Source organism: Neophocaena asiaeorientalis, unplaced genomic scaffold, assembly GCF_003031525.2.
Source record: "Neophocaena asiaeorientalis asiaeorientalis breed wild unplaced genomic scaffold, Neophocaena_asiaeorientalis_V1.1 scaffold220, whole genome shotgun sequence".
Classification (NCBI taxonomy): domain Eukaryota; kingdom Metazoa; phylum Chordata; class Mammalia; order Artiodactyla; family Phocoenidae; genus Neophocaena; species Neophocaena asiaeorientalis.
Genome location: NW_020174042.1, coordinates 7608591 through 7635548, shown reverse-complemented (window position 1 = coordinate 7635548; position 26958 = coordinate 7608591). Strand labels below are relative to the sequence as shown.

General features: G+C 41.8%; 1 protein-coding gene across 3 annotated transcripts in view; it reads left to right on the top strand.

The window, feature by feature from the left end:
- The window catches only part of FANCC (FA complementation group C), a 261961-nt gene that overhangs the window by 215517 nt on the left and 19486 nt on the right, over positions 1-26958 (top strand). For all 3 annotated transcript variants that reach the window (XM_024753883.1, XM_024753885.1, XM_024753884.1), the window contains 3 exons: positions 10946-11102; positions 20348-20400; positions 21720-21819. In XM_024753883.1, the coding sequence (XP_024609651.1) occupies positions 10946-11102; positions 20348-20400; positions 21720-21819 (310 nt within the window). The remainder of the gene's footprint in view (positions 1-10945; positions 11103-20347; positions 20401-21719; positions 21820-26958) is intronic.

The window sequence follows — 26958 nt, the reverse complement described above, 5'->3', positions numbered from 1 at the left end:
GGCAGAGAACAAATTCTCCTGTTTGGTTTTTTGGAATTAAGAGTCCAAAGTCCACACATTGCATTTGGTTGATGGGTTCACAAATCTCTTTCAATCTATAGGTTCCTTTTGTTTTGCAAATTATTTCTTGAAGTAATTTTGTTGCTTTTCCCCACTTTCAGGTTACAGAGCATCCTACCACCTTGAGTGTGATAAAGGGTGCATTCGCCCCGTCAGCCCTCCACTGACTTAAGATGCTCCCTTAGTCATATGCAGTCATCTCTCAGTATCCATGGGGGATTGGTTTCAGCACGCCCGTGGATACCAAAATCCACAGATGCTCAAGTCCCTTATGTAAAATGGCTAGTACAGGTGGTAGTACAGTTAGCCCTCCTTACCCGTGGATTGAGTTGTACTTAATTTCTGTATGCATTTAGGCCTGTTTTATTATTCTCTGTTCTGTTTCTTTGGCCTATCATATATTTACACATCAGTACCACTTTGTTTTAATAACAGAGTCTTTCTAATATAAAGTAAGGCTATTTCCCACTCATTTCTCTTCTTTTTCTGGGTTTTTCTGGCAATTCCTGATTGTCTTATCTTTCAAGTAAACTTTGAAACCAATTTGTCTAGCTCCAGGAAAGTCAGCTCATGTTATTTGGAGGGAGGCTCATGTTAAATATGTAGATTAACCGAGGAAGAATGGACAACTTTATGATGTTAAGGGTTTCTATCTACCTACTCAAGAACACTTATGTCTTTCCATTTTGTTCAGGTTTACTTTTATGATCTTAAGGAGTCTTTTACATATTTTTCACATATAGGTTTTAGACATTTCTTATTCCTAATGGTTTCATTTATTTATTTATGCTGTAGTAAATGGATCTTCTTCCCATTTTCAAATTGATTTATTACATTTGGAAAGTGAACAACCTCAAAGCTGCCATCATTCTTTCAGAAGAAGTAGTTACCAATAGGGTATTTGTTGTTTTTCATATGTAGTTCCTAAAAATTATAATGTATATTTTAATTTCATTTTTTATGAAAGTTATAACTCAGGAATTTGTTAAGGTGAGATTTAGAAAGAGATATAGAATGTTAAATTATTTGATGCTTTAAAAAAAGGTCAGAACATAATTTTCATGGTTAAGAATATGAAGTCTTTTTTTCTGTCTGCTTAAACTTATGTCAAAATTCATCCAAGAGTCTGAACTTCCTGAGGAGTCTGATCAGTTATCTTTGTTATTTATGTAAGATATTGGATAATAATCAATCTGAAAGTCTGTATAATGTGGTAAGTGTGCTCCACATGCATGTGTCCGTCACATCATTTACCTGAGTACACACTGCAGGTTCTAGTGGCTCACCCCAGCAAATTTCATTTTTTACCCTCCAAAGCAATTATTCATAGTATTTACTTTTAAGTAAAATGCTCTTTGCATTTCACCTTGGTAGCTCTACTTCTGATTTATTTAGTAATACATTTTATTGAAGAATATGGTCTTAACAACTTGTATTTCCAGTCTTACTTTTTCAGCAAGAGCTGAATTAAAGGTAAGGAGAAGGAGAATGCCCCTCGGCATCCTCTGTGAAACCCCACAAAGCTGCTTCAGAAATTACTGGCGAGAAGGAGGCCTGCTTAGAGAATAGCCACTCTTTCTCGACCAGTAGTGCTCAGATGGAAAGCTGAGGGTAGCGGCTCCATGAGTAGGCCTGAACTCCTTTGCTATTTATTTTACTTGTGATAGCATGTTCTCCCTCAGTAACTAATAAAATTTATTTGGTTTGGAAAATTATGTCTGCTAATCCACAGGGGACAGACTGTCGAGAAATGCTGGGTGGTCTTCAACTTGTCCAATTCTTACGGCTTCAGCTCAGCAAGTTCCCCAAGCAGTGGCGTAAGGGCTGGAGCCTTTCCATGGACACTTTCCCGTAGACAGAGCATCCCAGCCACATGTTGACACGGGGAGGCTGATTCACATTGCCACCTCCTCACTGGTACCCCCTTTCCCCCAGCCCCTTGAAGAGTTCCCCAAGTGTGCCGCGTGGTCATTTAGAAACCACGTACTTTCTTTGACCAAGGTGCCCTGCCCTGTGTTTAGCCTTCCAACGATTTGCTTACCACAATCACCAGTGGAATTTCATCTGGTTTACAATTGGCTGGGTGTCTTTGGCCTTGGCTTCCAAATATAGTCACGTATTTTCAGAAAAGGGCAGCCTGTCTTCTTTTAAACAGCAGATGCTTGCTCCTCTCTGCAGTTAGATAACCTAGAGGAACTGTATAATTTCTTGGCTTAAAAGTCAAACCAAACTCCTTAAGTCTATCCCTGGGGTTGCCGTAATAGCCACCTGCAGGTTGCACATTGTGTAAAACCTTTCTGGGAGGGCTTATGCAATCCTTTCATAAGTCTGTGGAGTACAAGTAATTCTGCATGACGTGGCCTCTAAGGTAAACATAAATCCATTGCTTCAAAAATACTGAGAAGTTTGATAACTAGTTGGAGAATTTTTTCTACATACTGGAATGAATGAGCCAATGAACAAATGAAAGAAAGAGTGGGTGTGTGACTGACCAAGCAACTGACCTCATGCAGTAACTGTGAGTGTCAAATAGGGTGACGATACACTTATAAATTGTAGACCGTGACACTTTTGAGAGTTAAAAGAGGTACCTATTATAATTATGGTGGGATGACAGACACAAGCCTGTCCCAGGCACACTGGAACATATTTAAATGGGTCTAGTGCCTATAAAATATTTAGCAGGGTGCCTGGTACCCAAAATAAATACTCAATAACTGTTAGCTTGTTGCTGTTATTATTGTTGTTGACTTTAATAATAATTATATTATTTTTGATAATGTTTTATTTAGGTTTTCTCAAGCTTATATCTTTTCCTCCTAATGAAATTATCACTGAACTAAGTCCAGATGTAGCTAAATTTCCATTGCTGAAAAAGCTAATACAGCCTCCAAAGATGCTAAATAAGGAAAAAATAAATTACAAGAAAAGGCTAGCCTTCAACCAAGCTTCTAGTTTTATGTTTTTTCAGCTCCAATAAGAAAAAAATCAGGCTTTAAGTCTTTAAATCTGGCAATCCAGTGGTTAGGACTCGGCGCTTTCACTGCTGGGGCCCAGGTTCAATCCCTAGTCAGGGAACTAAGATCCCGAAAAACGTGCAGCACGGCCAGAAAAAAAAAAAGAAAAATCAGGCTTTAAATATTGTCAGTATAAGTGAATGTCTAAACGAAGAAAAGCTAGTGTAATACCAAGGACAGAAAGTTAGCAAAGCAGTAGTAGTAACTAATACTCCCATTTCTATCTATCCTGGCATCCTCTTTTTTTTCTTTTTTTTTTTTAATCTTACTAAGATATGATCACAACATTAGTTATTGAAAAAGTTTACTTTTCAAGTGAAAACCTGCTGATACTGATTTGTAATAGACTGTCCAGTATGTTTGCATTTGTACATTTCCTTTGATTCGCGTTGCTGCTCTTTGCTTTAAGGAGTGACTCTCTGCACATATAAGTGATAATGATGGCACAGTTTCCTCAACTTTGATATACTCCTTCGATCAAGTGTTCATGGAAATACACCTTTGAAATGTAATAGAGAATATTCTTTCCGGGTCCTTGGAATTAAGTAGTTCTCCAAAAAAGTTGGTCCTGATTTCTGTGGGCTACTTCCGGCAGCCCAGGCAGCCCTTGATCTCTTTCTGGTTTGGAAAGATGGAACACTGCCTGCGTTCCTCTTGAGTAAGGAAGCTCCTTTCTCTCCTCTACCTCTCAGACAGTGTTAGAACACATTCTCTACCGATGATCACCGCCCTCCGGAACCTCTCTTGCAAAGTATTGAATTCCATATTCTGGTTTTGCTATAAAAAAACATTTGGAGCCAAAATTATTTAATAAGCATCTGGACCAATTTCTTTACCTAATTACATCTTTTTCAAGAGGATGGGGCACGCAACTAGCTCACTAAATTGAGTATTTGGGGAAACAAAGTACAGTTTTTTAAATGTCCAGGAGGCATCTGTCCGGAAGAGTCTAATAGCAGGAGATGTTGGACAGGGTAGAGTGTCCTTTCCAGGCCTCTCCTGCTCTGTGTCAGAAATTATAAAACAGCTATAATGCAGAAAACTTCCTGTGATTATTACATAGGAATTTTGGAGAGCCAAGTTTTTAATCTTAATCTATTTTTCTTGAATTTGTCATTTTGATCAGTATCCAGGCTAGATGGATGGAATAACTATAGACAGAGTAGGAAAAGGACAGCCTTAGAGTTTCTGTAACTAACACATGTTGAATAGAATTAAATTTTTCAGTGTCCCCAAAAATGTTTTTCTTTTTTTACTTTATTGGCTCTTTAACATTTCCACAGAAATATATACATTTTATCAGGTCAGGTCAAACAGTGCAGAAGTATATACAGAAAATGTCAATTATCCCCTCCTTATCACACTGTAGTACTTCTGGTAAACATACCTTATACTCTTGTAAACATTAGAAATCTATGTGAAACAATTTTCTCTCTTTTTTTAATAAGGTTTTTTAAAAAAGCAAAAAGAGGGGCTTCCCTGGTGGCGCAGTGGTTGAGAGTCCGTCTGCCGATGCAGGGGACATGGGTTCGTGCCCCGCTCCGGGAAGATCCCACATGCCGCGGAGCGGCTGGGCCCCCGGAGCCTGTGCTCCGCAATGGGAGAGGCCACAATAGTGAGAGGCCCACGTACCACAAAAAAAAAAAAAAAAAAGCAAAAAGAAAAACAGCATTGCATCATACACATGACTCTGGAACCTGTTTTTTAACCAACATAGCTTGGGTATCCCTCAAGGGATATAGATCCAATTCATTATAAAATAGGAACATATTTCCTGATATGAATGGACCTTAATTTATTTACCTATTTGCCAATGGATACATTCAAGTTGTTTCTAATTTTTTCTTTAAATATTGCTGCAATAAATACCTTCTAACTAATGCCTTTATTTCTGCCAGGCAGATTCACAAAAGTATGGTTATGATGACGAGGGATATGTGTATTTTACAGTTTATTAGGTGGTATCACATGACTTAACCAAAAGGGCAAAGCCATTCCCTGTCCCACTTCTGAGAACACCCATATCCTATACCTGCTTTAGCACTGGATGTTATCATTCATCTAAACATTTGCTAATGTGAACATGTTAACCTGGATGAAAGTTATAACTCAGGAATGTGTTAGTTTACCCTTCTATACAGGATGTGTTAGTTTACCCTTCTATACTATTAATAAGGTTGAAAATCTGCCTATTTTTATTGGCCATTTGCACTTCTTTTATAATTTGCCTTCTTTTTTCCTGGTTTTATTGAAATATAATTTATATATAATATAAAGTACATATAATTTACATTTACAGTCCAGCCAAATTCCGTTATGCAGTATATTAAGATCATGTTGCTTTGGTAATTTCTTCATCCAAGATTAATTGTAGTTAAGTTTTTGATGTTTTAGAGAAAAATAGATTTTTTTTTTGTTAATAGATATTTCAAATACTAAACATGAGCCCATAGATTTAATCATTTACAACAATTAGTAGCGTGTGCTATGAATCAAGGGTAATAAAAAGACGATTGTTAACATATACATTTTTCAAACTGTGTCTGAGAATAGAACAAAAATATTATGTACTTACTGACTTGAGTATAGAACTTACCAACTCTTATGTAAGTTTGTAACTGAGCGATATCTTTTAATTCAGATATTTGCTGGAACTACCATTTTACACTAGCTTCCTTTTACATGTGTTCATATCTACCTACTGTTCACCATTCTTAACAGCTCCTGCCTCTGCACTGGGCATCGCTCGGCCACCATGACCTCATGATAGGAATTACACTGCCTCTGAGGAACTGCCTCTGAGGAACTCTCACTGAAGTGAGAGACTTTTCTAATGAGGTACATATTTATTTCACATAGATCCTCAGAAAAGATAAGGTGTGATGAGAGCAGGTGTTATTTGGGAAGGGAAGAGCCACTGTGCGGCCAAGTTCTTCCCCCTGCACCTCAGAGCTTCCCTGCCTCCCAGCGGCTTTCTGGCTCTGAGACAGAGGCTATAGACACCCTCTCCCTACTCCCAAGGGGTGTTCTTCTCTCTCAAGAGAGTTGGACAGAAATCCCTTCCCAGGCGTCTGTTAATGTGGCTAAAATTGGCTGATAGCCTGGACTTTTGAAAAGACTTCCCTAGACACTGAAGGGAGTGAACACAGGGTCCAGGCATCTGGCTCACCCGGGGAAACTGTCTGCTTTCACCCCTGTACCAGGCCCCAGCTTCTGAGCAACATCCTCCACTCTCCTGCCTGCAGAGTGGAGAGGCCTATGTGTGACTTGAGGCTGAGGACTGGCTCCAGCACCAGACCTCCTAGGTTCAAATCGTGGCTGTGAGTCCTCCGTCCCACTCCAACCTCAAAAAATAAGGATAATAATGGTACTTGTTTTGTAGGGTTGTTATGAGGATTAAAATACAAGTAAAATGCTTAGCATTGTTCCAGGTGAGACCTTAATAAATGGCAGCTACTGGCCCTTCAGCCTCTCCAGCTCCTCTTCATCCGGCCCATCAGCAGTCAGCCCAAAACACCACCTTTCAGGAGCACACAAGGCCACCACCCTGTGTGGCTTCCTGTTGTCACTCACTCCTAGCACAGCCGTACCTCTGAAGACCAGCCTGCAGTGCTGGCTGCACTTCCACGCTTCTCCTCATGGACTCTGCCTTCAGCTTCCATCACTCCGTCCCCATCCAACGCTTTTCTTGGGGAGGTCACAAAGGGCCTTCCATCACTCCGTCCCCATCCAACGCTTTTCTTGGGGAGGTCACAAAGGGCCTGCCCAGCGCAGTGCCCGTGCTTCCCTCCGCACGTCCTCAGCCTCTCCGCAGACTTGGTTACAGCTGGACTGGCCTTCTCTTCCTTGGTGACATGGTTCTCTGCTCCTGTCTCCTGAATGTCTGGCACTCCTCCTTCTGTCTGCAGCTCCCCCACCTCTTCCTTTACCTGTTGAAGCTCCTTCAACAGTTGGGGCACAGACCTGGGCCCTCTCCCCACTCAGACCTCTGTCCCTCAGAGTTCTCCTCCATTCTCTTGCTGCTCTATGCCAGCTGACAGCTCCCTAATATAGATCTTCAGCCCAGATCTCTCCCCAGAACTTCCAACTTGGATATTCAAGGACCTACGTCATACCTCTGTTGGATTGTGCCTCAGCCATTCTAAATTCACACACCCCAAACTAAGCTCTCAGTAAATCCTTCACAAATCTTTTCTTCCCTTCTTTCCATTGAGTAAATGGTATGTCCATCCATCTTGCAGCTCAAGAAACTTGTGACAGCCTTGATTCCTACCTTGTCTTCACCAACTCTCATCAAATTCATTGCCAGTATCTCTTGATATCACTGCTAGAATACACCATCTCTCCTTCTCCAGTGCCACCCAGGTCCAAGCTAACACCAGCTCCCCCTGGAAATTTGCACCCACTCTTTTCTCTGAACTAAGTTCTCCATGCAGCAATCAGAGTGATCTTTGAAATGTAAATTGGATCCTGGCACTCCTCTGTTTAAAACCTTCTGGGCCAGGGCTTCCCTGGTGGCGCAGTGGTTAAGAATCCGGTGGCCAATACAGGGGACACGGGTTCGAGCCCTGGTCCGGGAAGATCCCACATGCTGTGGAGCAACTAGGCCCATGTGCCACAACTACTGAGCCTGTGCTCTAGAGCCCGCGAGCCACAACTACTGAGCCCACGTGCCACAACTACTGAAGCATGCGCACCTAGAGCCCATGCTCTGCAACAAAAGAAACCACTGCAATGAGAAGCCCGTGCACCGCAATGAAGAGCAGCCCCCACTCACCACAACTAGAGAAAGCAAGTGTGCAGCAACGAAGACCCAACGCAGCCAAAAATAAATTAATTAATAAATTTAAAACAAAAACAAAAACCTTCTGGGCCAGAATAAAACACCAGACCCTTGCCTTGCCTGTGGTCCTGCACAGCCTCATCACAGGCCGCCTCACCTTTGCTCTCTTCTGACACAGCTGCTGTTCCCTCTGCTGAGGTGCTTTTCCCAGTACTCCCTTGCCTATCCACCAAGCTAGTCTCTAGCTAAACTCAACTGGAGAGGCTGTCCCTGACCACCTGATCTAAATTGGGCCCCTCCTGATATTCTCTTTTTCCTCAGCCCGTCCTTTTCCTTCATTGCCTTTATCACAGTTGATGTGTGTGTGTGTGTGTGTGTGTGTTTGTGTGTGTGTGTGTGTGTATGTATGTATATATGTATGTATACCTCCCACTGGGCCCTAAACCACTAAGGATACAGATTAGGTCTGTTTGTTCCCAGTTGTTTGGCTTGCACCCAGCACATTGAGTGCCACATGGGAAGTGCTTAGTCATCTTCCTTGAATGCGTGACTACCAGCTCCTTGCCATCGAGTATAACAGGGGTGGTGGCATGGGAATGGCAGCCCAAAGCACCGGTGCCACAATAGAGGACATCCATAGTGTGGCCCCAGAATGTGCCAGGTGATATGAGTTTGTGGCACCATGGCAGTTCTTCATTGCCAGGTATGGAGAGGGAAGGGGGTCCTGTAAGACTTCCCAGAAGAGCTGAAGCTCATCGTGAGATGGGAGTTATAAAGAGGGTCGGATGAGGGCCATGCCTCCCTTCCTTTCTCCTGCCCTTCTGCCTGCTCCTGTGACAGACCCTACAATTCTTCAGCCTCTTTCAGTCTTGCCCCAGAGTTAATCTAGGACAAGGTCTACAGGAGTTAGGCTATGGGAGAAGAACAAAAAGAAACTACTAGAAATTGCTACCCTGTGTCTTTGCCTATTCATTTCCTGCCCCTGTACCCATTCCCTGGGCTTCATGCCAGCTCCTGCAGAGAAATGGCCCAGAAGTGATGGTGAAGGGAAAGACCCTGAAGGGATTGTTGGGTAATGGGAAACCTTTGTGTCCCCAGCTTTCATTTTTCTTATTAAAAGCAGTAAACATCTTTAGCAGAACCTGGAAAAGCACTCTGCTCTCTGTGGTCCTGCAGGTGAAAGGGCAGGAGGCCTTGGAAAAGCAGGGCCGAGAGAAGAAAGCCAAGTTTCCACCAGGCCAGAAGAGGCTCAGCATTCACAGGGAGGGCCCCCTGCCGGTGGCTCAGAGTTAGACAGATGTCCCCCTAGAGCTCCCTCCCAGGAGAAGTAGAATCCCTGATTCACTGACCTGACATAGGAGGAATCTCCAAATACATTATCCTGTAGAAATGTAACTATACAAAATGGTTAGCGTCTATAGTGTATCATGCTGTGGATCAACTGTGGATCAACCAGTCCAACCACCTTTTATGAAATTATTACTGAAGAGGATTTTCAACAGATTCACAAATACAGTGATTAAATATTTACTGTGTGCCAAGAACTGTCCTAAGCACTCACTGTACATGTGTTATTATTGCATTTGATCCTTCTGACAACACTAGGAGGGAGGTAGGCCTGTTTTACAGATGAGTAAACTGAGGTTTAGAGGTTAAGTAACTTTCCCAAGGTCATATAGTGAGTAGGTGGTGGCTCCGGGACTCAAACCCAGGGCTGACTCCACATTTTAAACCGTTATGATGCACTTTCAAACATAACTTGTTTCTTAAATTAGGGACTGCATTTACCTGGATATCTCAAGGCCTTTTTCCATCACATTTTTTATCACTCTCTTTCTTCCTTCACTATATATTTATTTGTCCTTTTTGAAAGCATTTTTCTTTTCTTGAGTTGAAGTGGAAGCATATTTGCAAAGGGATACTTGGTACATATTCATCGATACTATAAATATTAACTGCTACCATGACCATAATGAAAAAAAGTCACAGATTGGATTTGTTATTGCATTTTGAACTTTTTTTTTTTTTAAGAGTATAATTGCTTTACAATGTTGTGTTAGTTTCTGCTGTACAGTGAAGTGAGTCAGCTATATGTATAGCTATATCCCTTCCCTCTTGGACCTCCGTCCCACCCCCCCCATCCCACCCATCTAGGTCGTCACAGAGCACCGAGCTGAATTCCCTGTGCTATACAGCAGGTTCCCCCTAGCTATCCATTTTACACGTGGCAGTGTATCTACGTCAAACCCAATCTCCCAATTTGACCCACCCTCTCCTTCCCCCACTGTGTCCACCCGTCCGTTCTCTACATCTGTATCTCTATTCCTGCCCTACAAATAGGTTCACCTGTATCATTTTTCTAGATTCCACATATATGCGTTAATATACGATATTTGTTTTTCTCTTTATGGCTTACTTCACTCTGTATGACAGACTGACTCTAGGTCCATCCACATCTCTTCAAATGACCCACTTTCCTTTTTATGGCTGAGTAATATTCCATTCTGTATATGTACCACATCTTCTTTAATCCATTCATCTGTCGTTGGACATTTAGGTTGTTTCCATGTCCTGGCTACTGTAAATAGTGCTGCAATGAACATTGGGGTACATGTGTCCTTTTGAATTATGGTTTTCTCAGGGTATATGCCCAGTAGTGGGATTGCTGGGTTGAATGGTAGTTCTATTTTTAGGTTTTTGAGGAACCTCCATACTGTTCTCCATAGTGGCTGTATCAATCTACATTCCCACCAACAGTGCAAGAGGGTTCCCTTTTCTCTACACCCTCTCCAGCACTTATTGTTTGTAGATTTTTTGATGATGGCCATTCTGACCGGTGTGAGGTGATACCTCATTGGAGTTTTGATTTGCATCTCTCTAATGATTAGTGATGTTGAGCATCTTTTCATGTGCCTCTTGGCCATCTGTATGTTAGATCTTCAGCCCATTTTTTAATTGGGTTGTTTGGTTTTTTGATGTTGAGCTCCATGAGCTGTTTGTATATTTTGGAGATTAATCCTTTGTCAGTTGCTTCTTTTTTCAGTGACTCATTTATATTAAAGTTTTGTTTATTTCTTACTGAAAGGAAGAAGATTTCTCTCCCCGCGTCAGCTATACTCTGCCTCTGGCTTCGGCACCTTCCCAGCCTTGAAAATACAATGCTGCATCTTTTTGAAAAGCTTATCTCCAGTGAGAGAAATTTTCTGAGGAGGATCGAATGCTTTATGAAAGACTCATTGCTGGTATGTGCCGGGTTTTGATGAGGAGAAAAATCCTTAAAGACGATGCTGGGTATCATTTCTTTTAGTCAGCACAAGCGGAAAAAAATGTAAACTAAAGAGCGATTGGCACCTTTTAAAATAATCATCTATCTACATTTTAGTTTTGAAATGCCTAATGTAGGGGGCTTTTCTGCATACTTAGAGCATGTATTAAAAATAAGGTGAGGGGCTTCCCTGGTGGCGCAGTGGTTGAGGGTCCGCCTGCCGATGCAGGGGACACGGGTTCGTGCCCCGGTCCGGGAAGATCCCGCATGCCGCGGAGCGGCTGGGCCCGTGAGCCATGGCCGCTGAGCCTGCGCGTCCGGAGCCTGTGCTCCGCAACGGGAGAGGCCACAGCAGTGAGAGGCCCGCGTACCGGAAAAAAAAAAAAAAATAAGGTGAGGGAATTCCTTGGTGGTCCAGTGGTTAGGACTTGGTGCTTTCATAGCTGTGGCCCCAGGTTCAATCCCTGGTCGGGGAACTAAGATCCCACCAGCCCACAAGCTGAGTGGCACGGGCAAAAAAAAAAGGCAAGCTTCGAGATTTACTTGATCATTGCACCTTATATTGCATATTCACAAGAATTGACCTGACATTTGGACAACAAATTTTTTAAAACAGTATTTCTCATTTCCACATGAAAAGTTAAGTTTTAAAAAGTGAGGATCTTATGAACAATAAGAGGAATCAATTAACAAAGAAAAGCATTCAAAAAATAAACTTTTAACCCTTCACTAGAGGAAAAATAAAATACTTAAAAGATACAAAACAAAACCCCAGAAAAATGGTTAAAACAACAAAAACAACTGAGAATTATGTCAGTTTTCTTTTGGTGTCAGCCTGCCAGCCTTGACCCCTCCCTCCATTCAGGGGCTGCCCAGTCTCCCCTCTACTCAGCACTTCTCAGGCCTGGGAAGGTGGGGGCTCAGTGGGCCAAATGGGCCCCATTGCCTAATCCGGTGTCAGGGGCCCAAGCCTTCCGGCAGCCCTGGGAACTGACCAATGGGGATGCTTTCCCTCTGTGGGAGGCAGCTCTGGAATTTATGTGCATTTTTGTAAGAGCAGGAATAAAGACCAGTGCACTCTGAAAAAAACAATTAAAAAACTACAGGAGGTGTCATGCTTCTGGGGCCTCTTACAGGAACTTCAGTAGGCTCTAACATGTTTTCTCATTAGCTTTTGTAACCCAGGGGAGATATGGGGCAGAGATTTGCTTCCTTTTGTACAGATGGGGAAACTTAGCCCAAGGGAGATGGTGAATGTCAGATCTTATGTTGGTGTTCAGGAAACTGGGCCGAGGAGAGTGCGCGCCTCCCTGCTGAGCTGAGGCGTGTGTTGGGCGGGGGTGAGTCTCTGCCTAGAGTGCGCTGAGGTTGGCTGAGTTTGCACAGCCCCCCCTCCGACACCTTCTATATGTTTAATTCACTTAGAACTTCCTGGTTTTTTTCTTTCTCTTTTAAATTGGAGGCTGTGTGAGAGAATCATAATTGAATCTGCTGCCTTCTTACAATATCCCAGTTCTCTTTTTAGGTCCTGATCAGTCCCTACCAGCTCACGTGTGTGACCATGGCCGTGCTTGCCTTCTCCCTATTTCCTGGGCTCCCCTTTGCCTTCCCATTCTGGGGCCTCCCAGGTGACCATGGATAGTGTTGTAGTCTCCAACAGCCATGATGCTTTCATCTGCAAGTTAGCTGGCACAAATTGAACCCAACTGATATAGAAGTTTATAGTGTCTGATAGAAAAAAAGAAAAGAAGATAGGTATAAAGACTGAGAGAGCCCAAAGAGAGTTACTTTTAGGAAAATTCTCCTTGACCTCATCATTCACAAGAGTTGCATATTATGGTGAAAAATAAGAAGGCACTTTATATAAAAATAATTATAATAAAATTCAGTATAAACAAAGGCTTTTAGAAACCCCTGGCAACCTATTCAAAACATTACCTTTATTATCAGGTAAATCTATTTCTAACTTAAATATACGTGCTATAATTTAATTTTCTCTGGTCCTTTTTCAGTGGCAAAATATAGTAACTGAGCTATTTTCTTGCTTTCAAGGTTCTCATTAAATTTCCTTTAAGCCTTCTCCCTATAGAGAAATTCCAGTTTCATCAACTTCTCTAAGTTGGTTTGATTCAGCAACCTTGTGATTCTTCTCTGCGCCTCTTTGCGTCCTTTTCCCTGTGGCCCTAGGGCCTGAGCAGCACTTCAGTAAACACAGGATACTGTGTATGAGAGAGAGAGCAGGTGCTCCCATTAAACATCGCAGTGTATAACCTTCCGTCTCCAGTTTACAGTGTGAAATGATTTCCCCCAAACAGTTTTGAAGTCAGTTGATTTACCAAAAGCATTTATCAGGATCATGTGTGTAGACATTCAGAGCTTCCATTATGGTTAAAGGGGGGATTCCAGAGGGTGTTTGTTGGTTTAATTTATTGTGGCATTGGCAGGATGTAACCCCTCTGTGCCTTATGGTTCAAGGAGGTAATTATAATACAGAGCTGCAAGTCCTTGATTGGCGTGGGCTGCTATCCTCAGGCATACTGGGCCAAAAAACCCGGCAGGCTGGAATAAGCCTGTGACATGACTAGTGATTGGAAGGGTAACCTGAAGAACCTGCTTCCTAATTGCATCATCTGATTCATTTATCATAGCACAATATTTTGGTGCAGTGACAGGACCGTGTATAAGTATCAGAGAGATCTTGAAGACTCAGCTAGCACAGGACTGCGGTACTTTCCTCCAGAAGAAACTCGATGCCTATTACATTAGAGCTGGATTCTGAGAGTAATTAAAGTGTGATGGTCTACATAACTTGTATTTTATATGGAGCACTGTTAATTATGTTTCCATCTCTTGGGACTATCCAGAATTAGCCCTAGAAATTCTATAGTTACCAAGATGTTGCAAAAACAGAAGATAAAATTGTAGTACAGGTTGTACAAAGTGAAATAATCTCCCCAAATGTTCTTTGGCCTCTCAAGGATGCAAGGCTTGGTATTTTCCATTAAGACTATGAATAATAAGCCGCTAACCTAATAATCACCTGAATTCTAAGTGCATGTATATGTTTTTGACTTCTAAAATAAAATAAAAGTAAGTTTTCAAAACCTGTTTACTTTTGAGACTCACCCTTTGGCTCTTGTGGGCTGGACCTCCCCCAAGTACATGCCCACCTGCCACATTTGGTGCTCCTAAATAAACAAGGTATTAAACTCAGTTTGTCATCTACTGAGCAGACTGACACTTTTCAAAAGCAGATGGTCTTGTGTGTCCCTTGACAGAACAGGCAATGGAAGACCTAATCCGCAGCTTCAGACCTGGCCTTAAAAACTGATGTCACCAAAAGCAGTGAAAGCCACTTGCTAATTATTCAGCTTTCTTGGCACTGTTTGGTTTCCCAAGGCTGGCCCCAAATCAGAAGGATGTTATGTTTCGCAGTTACAATTCTGTTTGTGGAGCCCAGAAAGCTATTGTTTATATTCCACATTTGAATGAAGAGTGCTGGCTGGGTGGCACTGTGCTTGGCTGCCCTGCTGCATGCCAGGGCCGGGATATACCCTGGTTCCCATGCCCTCCCATTTGATCCTTCTCTGGCTGGCCCCTCCAGCGGGATCTAGAGATTTGCCCACGAAAGAGTGCGGGGGTGGGGCGGGTGGGGGTTTGGTTTTGTTTATTCAGATTTTAAATCAGGAAACACTCCTGGTATTCTCTTCATAGTGCCCTTAAAATTAGTTCTTTATCTTGTCAACTATACCTCAATAAAGATAGGGTGAAAAAGTAGTTCTTGATCTAATAAGAGCTTAAGAATAATAAACATGCAGATACCTCAGTGTCCTGCTTGACCTCCCTCATATGAGATAAGATGCATTCTTGTTTTCATTCTCCAGATAGCAATCATAGCCACTTCCAAAAGAAAAGGAAACTTCTTTTACACAAAATTCCAAACACAGCTCCCCTTTAATAAAAAATTATACTGAAGAATTAACTCCACATCCTGGATGATGTCAGTTTTCTCTGTTTGAATAACTTCTTACTAATGTTCTAGGGTTTTCTTTTCCTGCTTTCTCATTAGCAGTCTTTTAAGCATTTCGGTTTTGAGCTCTTTAATGTGATGCATGTAATTTAACAAAAGCTGAGGTAGATAATTTAGCAGTGATCGAATAGAAAAGTGTGGAGGTGGTTTCTGCTTATAGCTAAGAGGTAAAAAAAAAAAAAAATCTCAGTAATTGCACTTTCCAGCATCGACCTCAGGGGGGCACCAGATCACCCAGCATTGTCTGTAAAGAAAGAGGCCTAGATCTCATGTTCTGTTTTCACTGCTGGGGATGCAGGACTTGGCAGCCAGTCAGGGATGAAGGGAGAGAAACAAAAAAAAAAAGAAAAACCAAAAAAAAGAAAACAAAACAGGGCAGTAGTTGACCTGGGAGGTCACTGCCACTCAGAGGCTGCACCAGGAAGAAGCAGGGGGCTGAAGAGCTAGCTATCCCGCTCAGGCTACACAAACCAACAGGATAGAGGCCACTGGGCGAGGCTAGAAGAGGAACTTCAGATTTGGGGGATTTTGCTCTGCTTCCAGAGCTGGCATCCCTGTGTCTTAACCCTCTCAGAGAGCACGGGTAAATTTAAAATACAAAAGTACATTTGGTACTTGTTAATTTTTTTTTAAGCCCAGAAATGACAGATTTATCACTAATTAAACAATAATTGCATTATGGAGTACTGAAAAAAAATTGCTTGTAGTATAAACAACATCTGGTAAAGATTAAAAAGAAAGAATCATTTTTCCAAGCTCAAATTTGTTGAAAGAAATGTGAATGTTTTGAAACAAAACAGATCTTAAAATGCAAAAGGGATATTTACCGGCCTAAGTTTGGTATTTGAAAGAAATGAAGAAAATGGCATAATAAAAGAAAATACATGTTTATAAAGGTCCCTTATTTTACATGACAGAGGTGAAGATTTTTTATATAAGTAGATTTTTTTTTTAACCAAATTGTTTTTGAACTCAGTAAAGGAGTTTTTTGAAATGAAACTTATGAAAAATCTTTTTTTTAAAGAAGAGTGTTATTTCTTGATGAATAGTCACCTTTTAACTTATATATTAAGACAAGGGCTCCTGCCTGTCAAGGGTCTGGAAGAGTCAGCTACACAGTGGGATGTGATTGCCGGCTGTCGGGTAAACTGGAGGAACAGCGTCTCATCAGCAATTAATTAAAAAAAAAAGAAACTCCACTCCGGAGTGAACTATATAAAACGACATAAAAATAGATTATGAAAGAGAAGCTATCCCAGGCTTACTGAACTTCAGTTTATGTCTCACCTGAAATTTCTCTCTTTATTTTTTTAGGAAAAATATCTATGAAGGGTGATAAATGTAGACGGCTTGAGAATTTTTTTTTCTGTGTCTTCACTGCCTTTTTGTTTTTTATGAGAGGCATTCACTTTTCTCTGTGAATTACCTCAAATCGTAGTATAATTTCCCTTTCTGGTTTGTATTCTTCTGCTCCCCTCTACCCATACTCTTTCTTTCTCACACACACAAAGAATCAAAAACTGATAGAAAAAAGGAACGATTTCTTCCTGAGAATTCTGTTCTTCCGTTTTCTTGGGCCTCTGTCAAGTGGCAGGTGGCTTGTAATAATCACTGATGAATCGGGATGAAAACAGGTTAGAGACTAAGGGCAGAGAGCAAGGATTGCTGTTGTTTGTACAGTTCACGGCACAGGATGACAAGCTGGCCTCTCCCTCACCTCTGCCTACAATGCAGGCCCAGAGAACGCAGCAACCGTGCACGTCTCCGTGTTGCTTACTCTTCCCTTGTTTTTTCGAGGGATGGAGATGGGCTGTCCTTCTGGGCAGAGAGGAGATGAGCAATGCAGTTCTGGGTGGCTGTGGCAGAGGTAAAGGGATGAGCACCCCAGAACAATCTGGTCCATAAGTACAGGAAACCAGAGTCTGGAGCTCACCGTCATCATCTTCCATTCATCCTCTGAGGTCGAGTGAAAGAATTGGGGGCAGCGTGAGGGGAGAGAAGAAGGGCATAACTCCTGTTACTGATGGCCTCCTGGTGACATAGTTTCCCTAGACTTGAAATAATCTGTACACGGAAATCGTTAGACCATATGGAGAAGAGAAGAGCTTGAGAAGGAACAGATTTTGGTAGGATGGAGAAAAACAGACAAACAGATGGAACCCAAGAAAGGTTTTCTTTTCTGTCCTCATTTTCAAGAAAGGTTTTCTTTTCTGTCTTCATTTTAACAGGAAAGATAATTGCCTGGATTGTGGGGCTTCGGAGCTGGGGTGTGGAGCTCTGGGTTGCAGAGTGACCTGTTGTGTTAATGTAGGGTCCTGTTTTAAAAATAAAACAGGATACAGAGGGGTTAAATGTTTGCCTCTTCCCTCACATGGATGCTGTAAAGATTTAGGGGGGAAATTTATGGCTTCCAGAGGAGCATAAATTAAGACTTTAATTCTATTTAGAGGATTCCCTTGATAAGAAAAGCGGCTTACGTTTGCTTTTGTGATTTGATGTCACTGGGACACATGCCTGGCCTGTGAGCACTCCAGGCTTCATGAGGGGACTCAGCGACCTTGAAATTATGTGCTCGGGAAGTGTGAAGAGTGTCATGTTTAAAATCATCCGTAAAGGCTGCAGATGAGAAAGCTGTTCACAACTCTGGAGTGGCGAGGGAGACTGGTTTCTTAAATCAAAACCTCTGCCATTGCTGTTTCAAGCCTGGTCACCTCCAGGAGGTTCCCCTGCCTCCTAACATCTTATCTGTTTTAAAAGCTAAAACAGGTTGTAGAAGCAGGTTGAGAGCAACCAAAGGTCTGAAATATTTGGACAGAAAGAAATCTAAGAGGAGAGGCCATTGGCATGGAGAGAACAGGCAGATTCCACACAGTCTGTAGATATTTAAAATATTTGATTGAGCTGTTTTGCTAGAAAACACTGCATAAAAGAAGAGCATGTCCAAGCTCTTGTCCTCTTTCAACAAACTGAATTAGAGCTTTCTTGCTTTCCCCCTTGCTTTTCAAGGTAGCCCTGTTCTACATGTTGGATCAGCCTTTTCTTTGCCATTTGGAAATCCCTGTAATCAGTATTGAATGATTTTCTACTAGCATCAAATTTATAGAGTGGTTCTGGAGTAGTTAAACCATTTAGAACAAAGGTTCTATTTTACCATTTTCAATTTTAGTCTTATTTTCTATCAATGCATTTTTTTTTTTAGGCTCTGTGTGTCACATGACAGTGTTGTTTGGTCTTAAACACACATTGTCTATATATAAGACTTTGAAAAATCGTTCTGGCAAATTTGATGACTCACATTTCTTCAGGACGTGCAGTTTGCTTTTCCCTTCTTTTTTTTTTTTTTAATTTATTTTATTTTTTGACTGCGTTGGGTCTTCGTTGCTGTGCACGGGCTTTCTCTAGTTGGCGGTGAGCGGGCGCTACTCTTCGTTGCGGTGCGCGGGCTTCTCATTGTGGTGGCTTCTCTTGTTGCGGAGCACGGGCTTTAGGCACGCGGGCTTCAGTAGTTGTGGTGCACAGGCTCAGTAGTTGCGGTGCGCAAGCTCTAGCGCGCAGGCTCAGTAGTTGTGGCCCATGGGCTTAGTTGCTCCATGGCATGTGGGATCTTCCCGGACCAGGGCTCAAACACGTGTCCCCTGCATTGGCAGGCAGATTCTTAACCACTGCGCCACCAGGGAAGCCCTGCTCTTCCCTTCTTGTTTGATTTTTCCATTATGAATACATAGAAACTTCCATGATATTTTCTGGGTGTATATCCAGTGATCTTTTAATAACTGTTATTATTTACAGTGAGGCTGAAAAGCAGAGAGATTAACTGACTTGTCTGAAATCAAAGCCAAAAAATATTCTGCCTCTCCTGTTGAACCTGCCTTTCTTCTGCCTCTCTTCAGTTTGAATTCTGCGAAATCAGAGTTTATAACGAATTTATCTATGAAAATTTTTAGTTGGTTTCTTTTAGATAAAAATGGACATCAATGAAGGATTAGGGAGTATGGATTACTCAGAAAATAAAGATGTGTAACTTACAAATCGCAAATCTCTCTTCAAATAAAAGGAATTATCCCATCATTTTAACAAGGGACAATGCTCTTGCCTGGAGCCTTCTGTAACAGCCTGTAATGGCCATGTATGAACACTAGATGGCGCACGTTCAATGTTACAACTCGAAATGCCAGCGCAGAACAGGGTGGAAGAGAGTCTATGGAGATAGGCATCATTCTGTCTTCAGCTTGGTCTAGAAAACTTAAGAGAAAACGCATATCCTTTTTTATGTTTTTCTAGTTGAGGGGGTATGAAAAAATGTTTCCCAAAGCTAGTCATACCAAACTCAATGTGACTCAGAGAAATTCCCTATAGAGCCAATTCACTAACCTTTGGATGCTACTGTAAAATATCTTAGAACCCAAATGGCATCTTCCTCTGGCTTAATGTCATGCTTTGAGCTCTGGCCAAAAAGATATGGAATCTGGGTCAGGCCCACTGAAGCCCCACTCAGGCCACAGTAGGTCGGCTTCTGCAGATTTATACAATCAAACCTGTCATAAAAATACTCGTGGAATAAATTAGCTTGCTTTCATCATTCAAGATGATGGTACCTTTATTCTTTTTTCGTCTGAAGTAATTTAAGCTGCTAAATTCATAGGGCACTAAGATGTAATATTATTTAGTCTGGCATGGTAGTGGCCACTACTTTCCTCAATAATAATTCTAAATTATGCACTAATTTCCTAATAAGCAGGATTGAAAAGATAGCCGGCCCAGATTTGACCTTGAGGCACTTTTAAGTCATGTGAGGAGGTCAGACACACAGGGCACATTATGTAAAACTAGCAACACAGGTAGGCTCTGTGTCTTCATTACAGCATGCCGGTAGAAGGTATATTTCAATGTTCCATGATACTTAATGACTCTTTTTTCTGTATCATATGGGCTTATTGTTGAAAATGTGGAACATACAGAGTATAAAGAAGAAATAAAGGTTGTACATAATCCCCTTGCCCCAAGAGAACTACTGTTTGTATTTGTATGTAGGGCTTTTGCTATGAACTGGTTCTTGTTTTTTTCTAACTCACAGGAATGTACCCATTTTCTAGACACCAGCAGTTCTAGACAACTCATTTGCCTGATAAGAGCAAGTCATTATTGATGAAATGCTTCTGATAGTTTACTTTCTCATGGTCCTTTCCTTACAGCCTGCAGCTGCCTGCCACCCTGCCATATTCAGAGTTGTTGATGAAATGTTCAGGTCAGTATTGTGTGCTGTTTCTGCTAGTAAATTGGTCTAAATATGTTCAGCTTCCAAATGTGAATAAAAAACTCTGTGGTAGTCTCTGGCTGTACCACGGGGGAATTAGTTTCTGCTTCCATCCCCTCCTGCTGAGCTTTTTGGTAAAACCCAAATGTCAACGTATATTTAAAAGCCAATGCCTAAAAATTAAGATAACTATCTTTTTTTAACCTTTTAAAATTCTAATAATAATGGTAGAAAAGCAAAATTACATGAGATTTACATCATTGAATATTCATGTAGAATTTTTCTCAACTCAGAATAAAGCGTAGTAGTGCTCTCCCTTCACCACATGAGGGCTGACCAATCTTTTTCAAGGATTTGAAAGCTAAGGAAAACCAAGAAGAATAAATAAATGATGCCATTCTTAACAGAGCTCTTCTGAAAGGCAGAATCAACTATGCATGTTATCTTACAGCACACTAATTTTTATTCTGCAAATACCAGAACTTCTTGGTAAAGGCATTGGATTTACAATGATGAAAGATGAGGAGACCCCTGGACATTAGGTTGGGTTATGGTTGCCAGTTAGTGGGGGGCCGGACTTGCCCACCCAGGGAGGGTTTCCAGCCTCTTTCCTGGGTGCTGGTACAGCCAGGGTATCTACTCTCTTTATCCCATCCCCCTCACACTCAGCAAACAGAGGCCCCATGGCAGACAGCAGACACTGGGGAAAAGAATTTTTACAATAGCAAGTAATCCAGCACCTGGGTTGGTCTTGAAACATACCAACTTTAAGCTAAATGAGTATAGAAATAAGTCAGAATGCTGTTTTTAGTTTAAAGCTAGCAAAGTTTCAGTTGATGTTTTTGTTATTGTTTAAACAAACATAAAGAAAGGTTAGTTGTGTGAAAATGCATAGAAAACAAACCAGGAATATGCAGATTCTTCCACCACTTTGCTAGGTGGATTTGACCGAGCCATTTTAACCCCGGGGGTACCTCTTTCTCCACTGGCAAAAGCAGAAGTTCTGTGGATGTTGCATTTCTGGGCGTACAGTGTGCAAATATTTGTAAAGAGCATTCCAGGCCCATGTGGAAGGGATATGAAGTGCTTAATAATTTAAAAAACAAGAAAGGGAGCTCTGCATGTTTGCAATTTTAAAGAAAATCTTTAGAAAAGGGATTTCACGCAAGGACTGAAAACTGATGAGTTGAGATACTGTTGAAGCTTATGGCACAAAAAAATGTTTCCATTTTTCCCTTTTACATGTCCAGGTTCACGTGTTTGCCAGGTTAATCACTGAATGTGTTGTGATCTGGCTTTGCATTGCTCAGGTACGCACTCCTGGAAACTGATGGAGCCCTAGAAGTACTGGCCACTATCCAAGTGTTTACACGATGCTTTGTAGAAGCTCTGGAAAAAGAAAACAAGCAGGTTTGTTATATTGCAGATATTATTCATTCCCCCAAAGAAAAAGAAGCTGTTAAGAGTATTTGATTAATCACCAGAAGGGAGCACTTTATTTTCAGTGATTTTGATAGACTGTTTTGTTCAAGAAGAAAGCTTCCAAATAAAAACCCCAGCAAAGGTAAAACCATTTTAATTGAAAGTAAATCAAGATGGTTCCTGTCTGTCCTGTGTCCTGGTACCCAGAAGCATTTATCTACTGCTGCGCAGAGAACCCTGCCATGCCAGCACGTGCCACCCCAGAGGGTGAACTTTCTGGGCCCTGTGTTGTATGCTGTTTGTCAAGCAGGACTCTGCCCCTCCCAGGCTAGAGAGAGGTATTCTGGAGTCTATATGGCATGTGCTAAGAAGGAAATGCCACTTATTACAAAGCAGTACTGGACATTCTTAATTACTAGTTTCCATTCATATCAGAGACCTAAATGTGAATTGGGTTCCCGGGGAGAAAGGAGATAGAGTGACAAGGAAATATTTGAATAATTGTAGATGAGGAGCTAGGAATGGCCATGATCAAGAGGTGTCAGTTGGACTCAGTAAGCAAGAAGCTGGATCTAGGGATCTGCAGGAGGACTTGCACTGGGGGGCCGTCAGCAGAGGCAGCTGATCGATTAGAGTGACCTTTGTAACAGGAACCTTTTCTACCAGAGAGCTTTTGTCTTTGGGCATTCTAACTGGCCTGTACTTCTGATGGCCACGGACCTAATGTCTGGGTAGTGCTTTGCCTGTTCAAGCGCCCAAGTCCACTGCAGTTTCCTGTGAGATATGTCATGGTCCCTTGGTATGCTTTCTGCAGTTTGACTTAGGAGAGCACTGCTGTGATGCTTGGTTGTACTAAAATCCCATACACTCCAACGCCAAGAAACCTCTCAGGTTTTAGCAGAGGTTTCTGTTTTTTAAGGCAATGATAAATATTTATGATGCTTTTTTCCCATCTTTTCTTTCCCAAGGGAAGTTAGCTAGACTGTAGCAAACAGCATTATCAATGGTATCCAGCCTGGAATTTGGGAGGAGAGCTCTGCTGAAAGGCACTGGCTGGCCCTCACACTTATTTTGAGGCATAACTATAAATATCTTTTATCTTCCCTGAATATTCTTAGTATTTCCAATTAGGAACTGACCTCTAGAAAACCTGTGCTTTTGACTCCTGGAACAGACCTAGGTTACGGCAGAGGGCATCGGTGAAAGAAGTATTGCTCTGTACCGTTAGCCTGAGTCTGTTTTCCTTACCAGCTTTTCCCCTGAATTGCAGGGTTGGCCTTGGCACTTTAGGTTTGGACTGGTTGAACTGTTCTTACAGTCACTTTTAATTTAAAATAGTACCCTGCCCAGGCTACATGTGTCTGCTGGTGTGAGGGGCACAGATTGGGTTCTGGTGGAAGGCAGGGCAGGGATCCAAAAAGAAACAGGAATTCAGTGCCCTCGCCTTGGGTTCAGGATACAAGAGCAATAACCTCTTAACTTGGCAAATGCCTTCATCCACATTTGTTATGTCATTTCTTTTCCTGGGGCTGTTCCTGATCGCCTGCCTTTCTAGTCGATGCCATTCTCATCATCAATCCCCTGCCTTCCTTAGTGCCCCTTTGTAGATTAATCATAATCCCTGATGCATGACATCCTTTGTCCTACTTGGTCCATGCATGGCCCTCTTTTCTTTCGGTGTTTTACCCATCCATCCATGTATTCATTCTTAATAAATGAGTATCTACCAGCCTGACATCCAACAAGACCTGCCCCACTATAGCAACTTTCGGGTATCCACGTGCTCCTCCTCTATCCTGTCACTTTGACTTTCTCCCCTCAGGTAGCTGCTGTTTTGATTTTACGTTTATCATTCCTTTGCTTTTTCTGAAAATAGTTTGATCACGTGTATATGATCGCTAAACCGTGTTTTCTTTACTTGTGACTGTGCTTGCACTTTATAAAACAAACGACAGATAAGAGTAGCACACCGTATGTAGCCTTTTGAGCCTTGTTCTTTCCAGCATCATGCTACCAGGATTGCTCTGTGCTGTGCGTGGTCGTGGTCCTGGTGGGGATTGCTGTATAGAGCTCTGCTGGGAAAGTGTACCACAATGTAGCTATCTTCCGGGTGGTGGGCTTTTGGATTATTTCCAGATTTTGTTTTCTTTCATAAACAGTGTTGCTCTGAACATCCTGGGGCATATACTTAGGACTGGAAGTGCTGGTTATTAGGAGTGCTTTGGCAGATACTGCCAAATTGTTTTCATACATGCTTGTGCCAATTTACATTCCCCCCAGCAGTTTGGTTATTTTTTAGAATGATATCTTTTTTTTCTTACATTTTTTTTTTGATGCGGACCATTTTTAAAGTCTTTCATTGAATTTTTACAATATTGCTTCTGTTTTATGTTTTGGTTTTTTGGCCACGAGGCATGTGGCATCTTAGCTCCCCAAACAGGGATCAAAACCGGCACCCCCTGCATTGGAAGGCGAAGTCTTAACCACCGGACCGCCAGGGAAGTCCCTCCCCCGAGCAGTTTATGAGAAATCCCATTAATCCACATTCTTTCCCATTGTCAGAAATGTTTATCTTCAGTGCTTCTCATTCTCTTTTTATCCTTTCCTCTCACCCTTGTTTTAGTTGGAGGGCACAGTGAAGCCCCATCAGTGTGCCCAGTCGGACTAGTAGGCAAAAACTTCAGGCTATCATGACAAGCCTCTTTTCTGAGCTTGCATAACGAATGGCTCCAGTACAAACAGCAAATCAGTTCAGGTTCTGGTGCCAGTAGTACAGAGTTTAATAATGTACTAGACTAAATCTCCCACAGATAAAAACTATAAACTCTGGGGAAAATATTTTTTTTAATTATTTGAAGGTACTGGAGAGCAACCCAGAAAGCAGATTAAAACTGGCGGGGATTCAACCCTTGAAAAAGGAAACCACATTGGGTAATCTTCTAACTTTAAGGGGTGGGAAGGGGGGTGGAGTGGGTGGAGGGGTGAGGGGGTGGCCAGAGCTCAAGGCACAATCTGATTGACTTGAGGTGTCAAAAGACAGAGCTGTGGGCTGCCAGAGGAACCAAAAATAGATGGGGCAAAAGAAACTAATATAAAAAGATAAACCCAAATATATCTACAAGTACATTAATTACAAAAACTAAGTGAAAATCAACTAAATATACTAGTAAAAAAGCAAATATGGGACTTCACTGGTGGCACAGTTGTTAAGAATCCACCTGCCAATGCAGGAGACACGGGTTCAAGCCCTGGTCCAGGAAGATCCCACATGCCATGGAGCAGCTAAGTCCGTGCACCACAACTACTGAGCTGCGTTCTAGAGCCCGTGAGCCACGACTACTGAGCCTCCATGCCACAACTACTAAAGCCCGTGCGCCTAGAGTCGTGTTCTGCAGCAAGAGAAGCCACTGCAGTGGGAAGCCCGCGCACCACAAAGAAGAGTAGCCCCCACTTACTGCAACTAGTGAAAGCCTGTGCACAGCAACAAAGACCCAATGCAGCCAAAAATAAATAAATAAATAAACAAACAAGTAAGCAAATATGTCAGACTGGATGAAAAACCAAGACCCACTGTATGTTGTTTTCAAGAGACCGGTTCTAATTATAAAGACACAGATAGGTTAAAAGGAAGGAGAGGGATACGTAATGTAAACAATAAGCACAAGAAAGCTGGTACCACTCTACTAGCAGCCGATGCATTAGGTTTCAGGATAAGGAGTATGACCAGACAAAAAGAGGTGCATTTATAATTCTGCAGTAGTTCATCAGGAGAAGTGCCAATTACAAATAGATACATGCCTAGTAACAGAGTTCTGAGATACACAAAGCAAAAACTGACAGAAGTACAAAGAGAAACAGACAAATCCACAGTCACACATAAAACACTTGGAAGTAAATTGGAAGTATTAGTTTTCCTGGAACTTCCCTGGTGGCACAGTGGTTAAGAATCCGCCCGCCAATGCAGGGGACACGGGTTCGATCCCTGGTCCGGGAAGATCCCACATGCCATGGAGCACCTAAGCCCGTGCGCCACAACTACTGAGCCTGTGCTCTAGAGCCCACAAGCCACAACTACTGAGCCCGTGTGCCACAACTACTAAAGCCTGCACACCTAGAGCCCGTGCTCTGCAACAAGAGAAGCCACCGCAGTGAGAAGCCCGCGCACCGAGACAAAGAGTAGCCCCCACTCACCGCAACTAGAGAAAGCCTGCACACAGCAATGAAGACCCAGTGCAGCCAAAAATAAATAAATGAATTTATTTAAAAAAAAAAAAAAAAGGTGTATAAGACCTCTACTTGGAAAACTATAAAACATTGGTGAGACAAACTAAAGAAAACAAACATATGAAGAAACTATATTTATGAATTGTTGAGATGCCTCGTTCAATGTAATCCTAGTTAAAATCCCAACGTGGTTTTCAAAACAGAAACTGACAGGCTGATTCTAAAACTCATGAAAATGCAGAGGACTTGCAGTAGCTAGAACAATTTTGAATAAACAAAAGAAAAAAAAATTCAGACTCCCATATTCTTATGGGAAGCAGAGGGGCAATGGTCCATCATCTGTAACTGCTTCAAGGGTGAGTAGGGGCCTGTCAGGAAGTAAAAGTCTCTGGATGCCTGATCTAGGGGCCCCAGGGGTAGGACAGCTCCTTGTTTTAAGTTGGTATGTGCTGGAATCCTCGCATAGCTATCATCTTGATGTGGAACTGTTGTAACGGTTTCCATAGCCTTTCCATGAGTCTCCTTGATGATGAAGCACTTTTTGTAACAGCATCAGAGTACAAAAATATCTGTAAATGGCAAAAGACTTAAAAGGCATGGTTAAACATCTGATTATATTTAATTTAACATACGACATAATCCTCATTAAATATTTCTCTTTGAGATACCTCAGGGGCCCTCTAAGGTATCCCAAAGTTAGCTGGAAATCAAAAGAACTTTAATTAAAATTTGATATTTTAGGAAGTTTGTCAAAAAGTTTTAAAACACTTGGTCAAATAAGATCATAGGTCACTGTGAGACAATACTTATTCCTTAACCAAAGTGACGATAAAAGATTTCAAAGGCCAAAAAAAAAAAAAAAAAAAAAAAAAAAAGGATTCAAAAGACTTGATTTCTAGACTT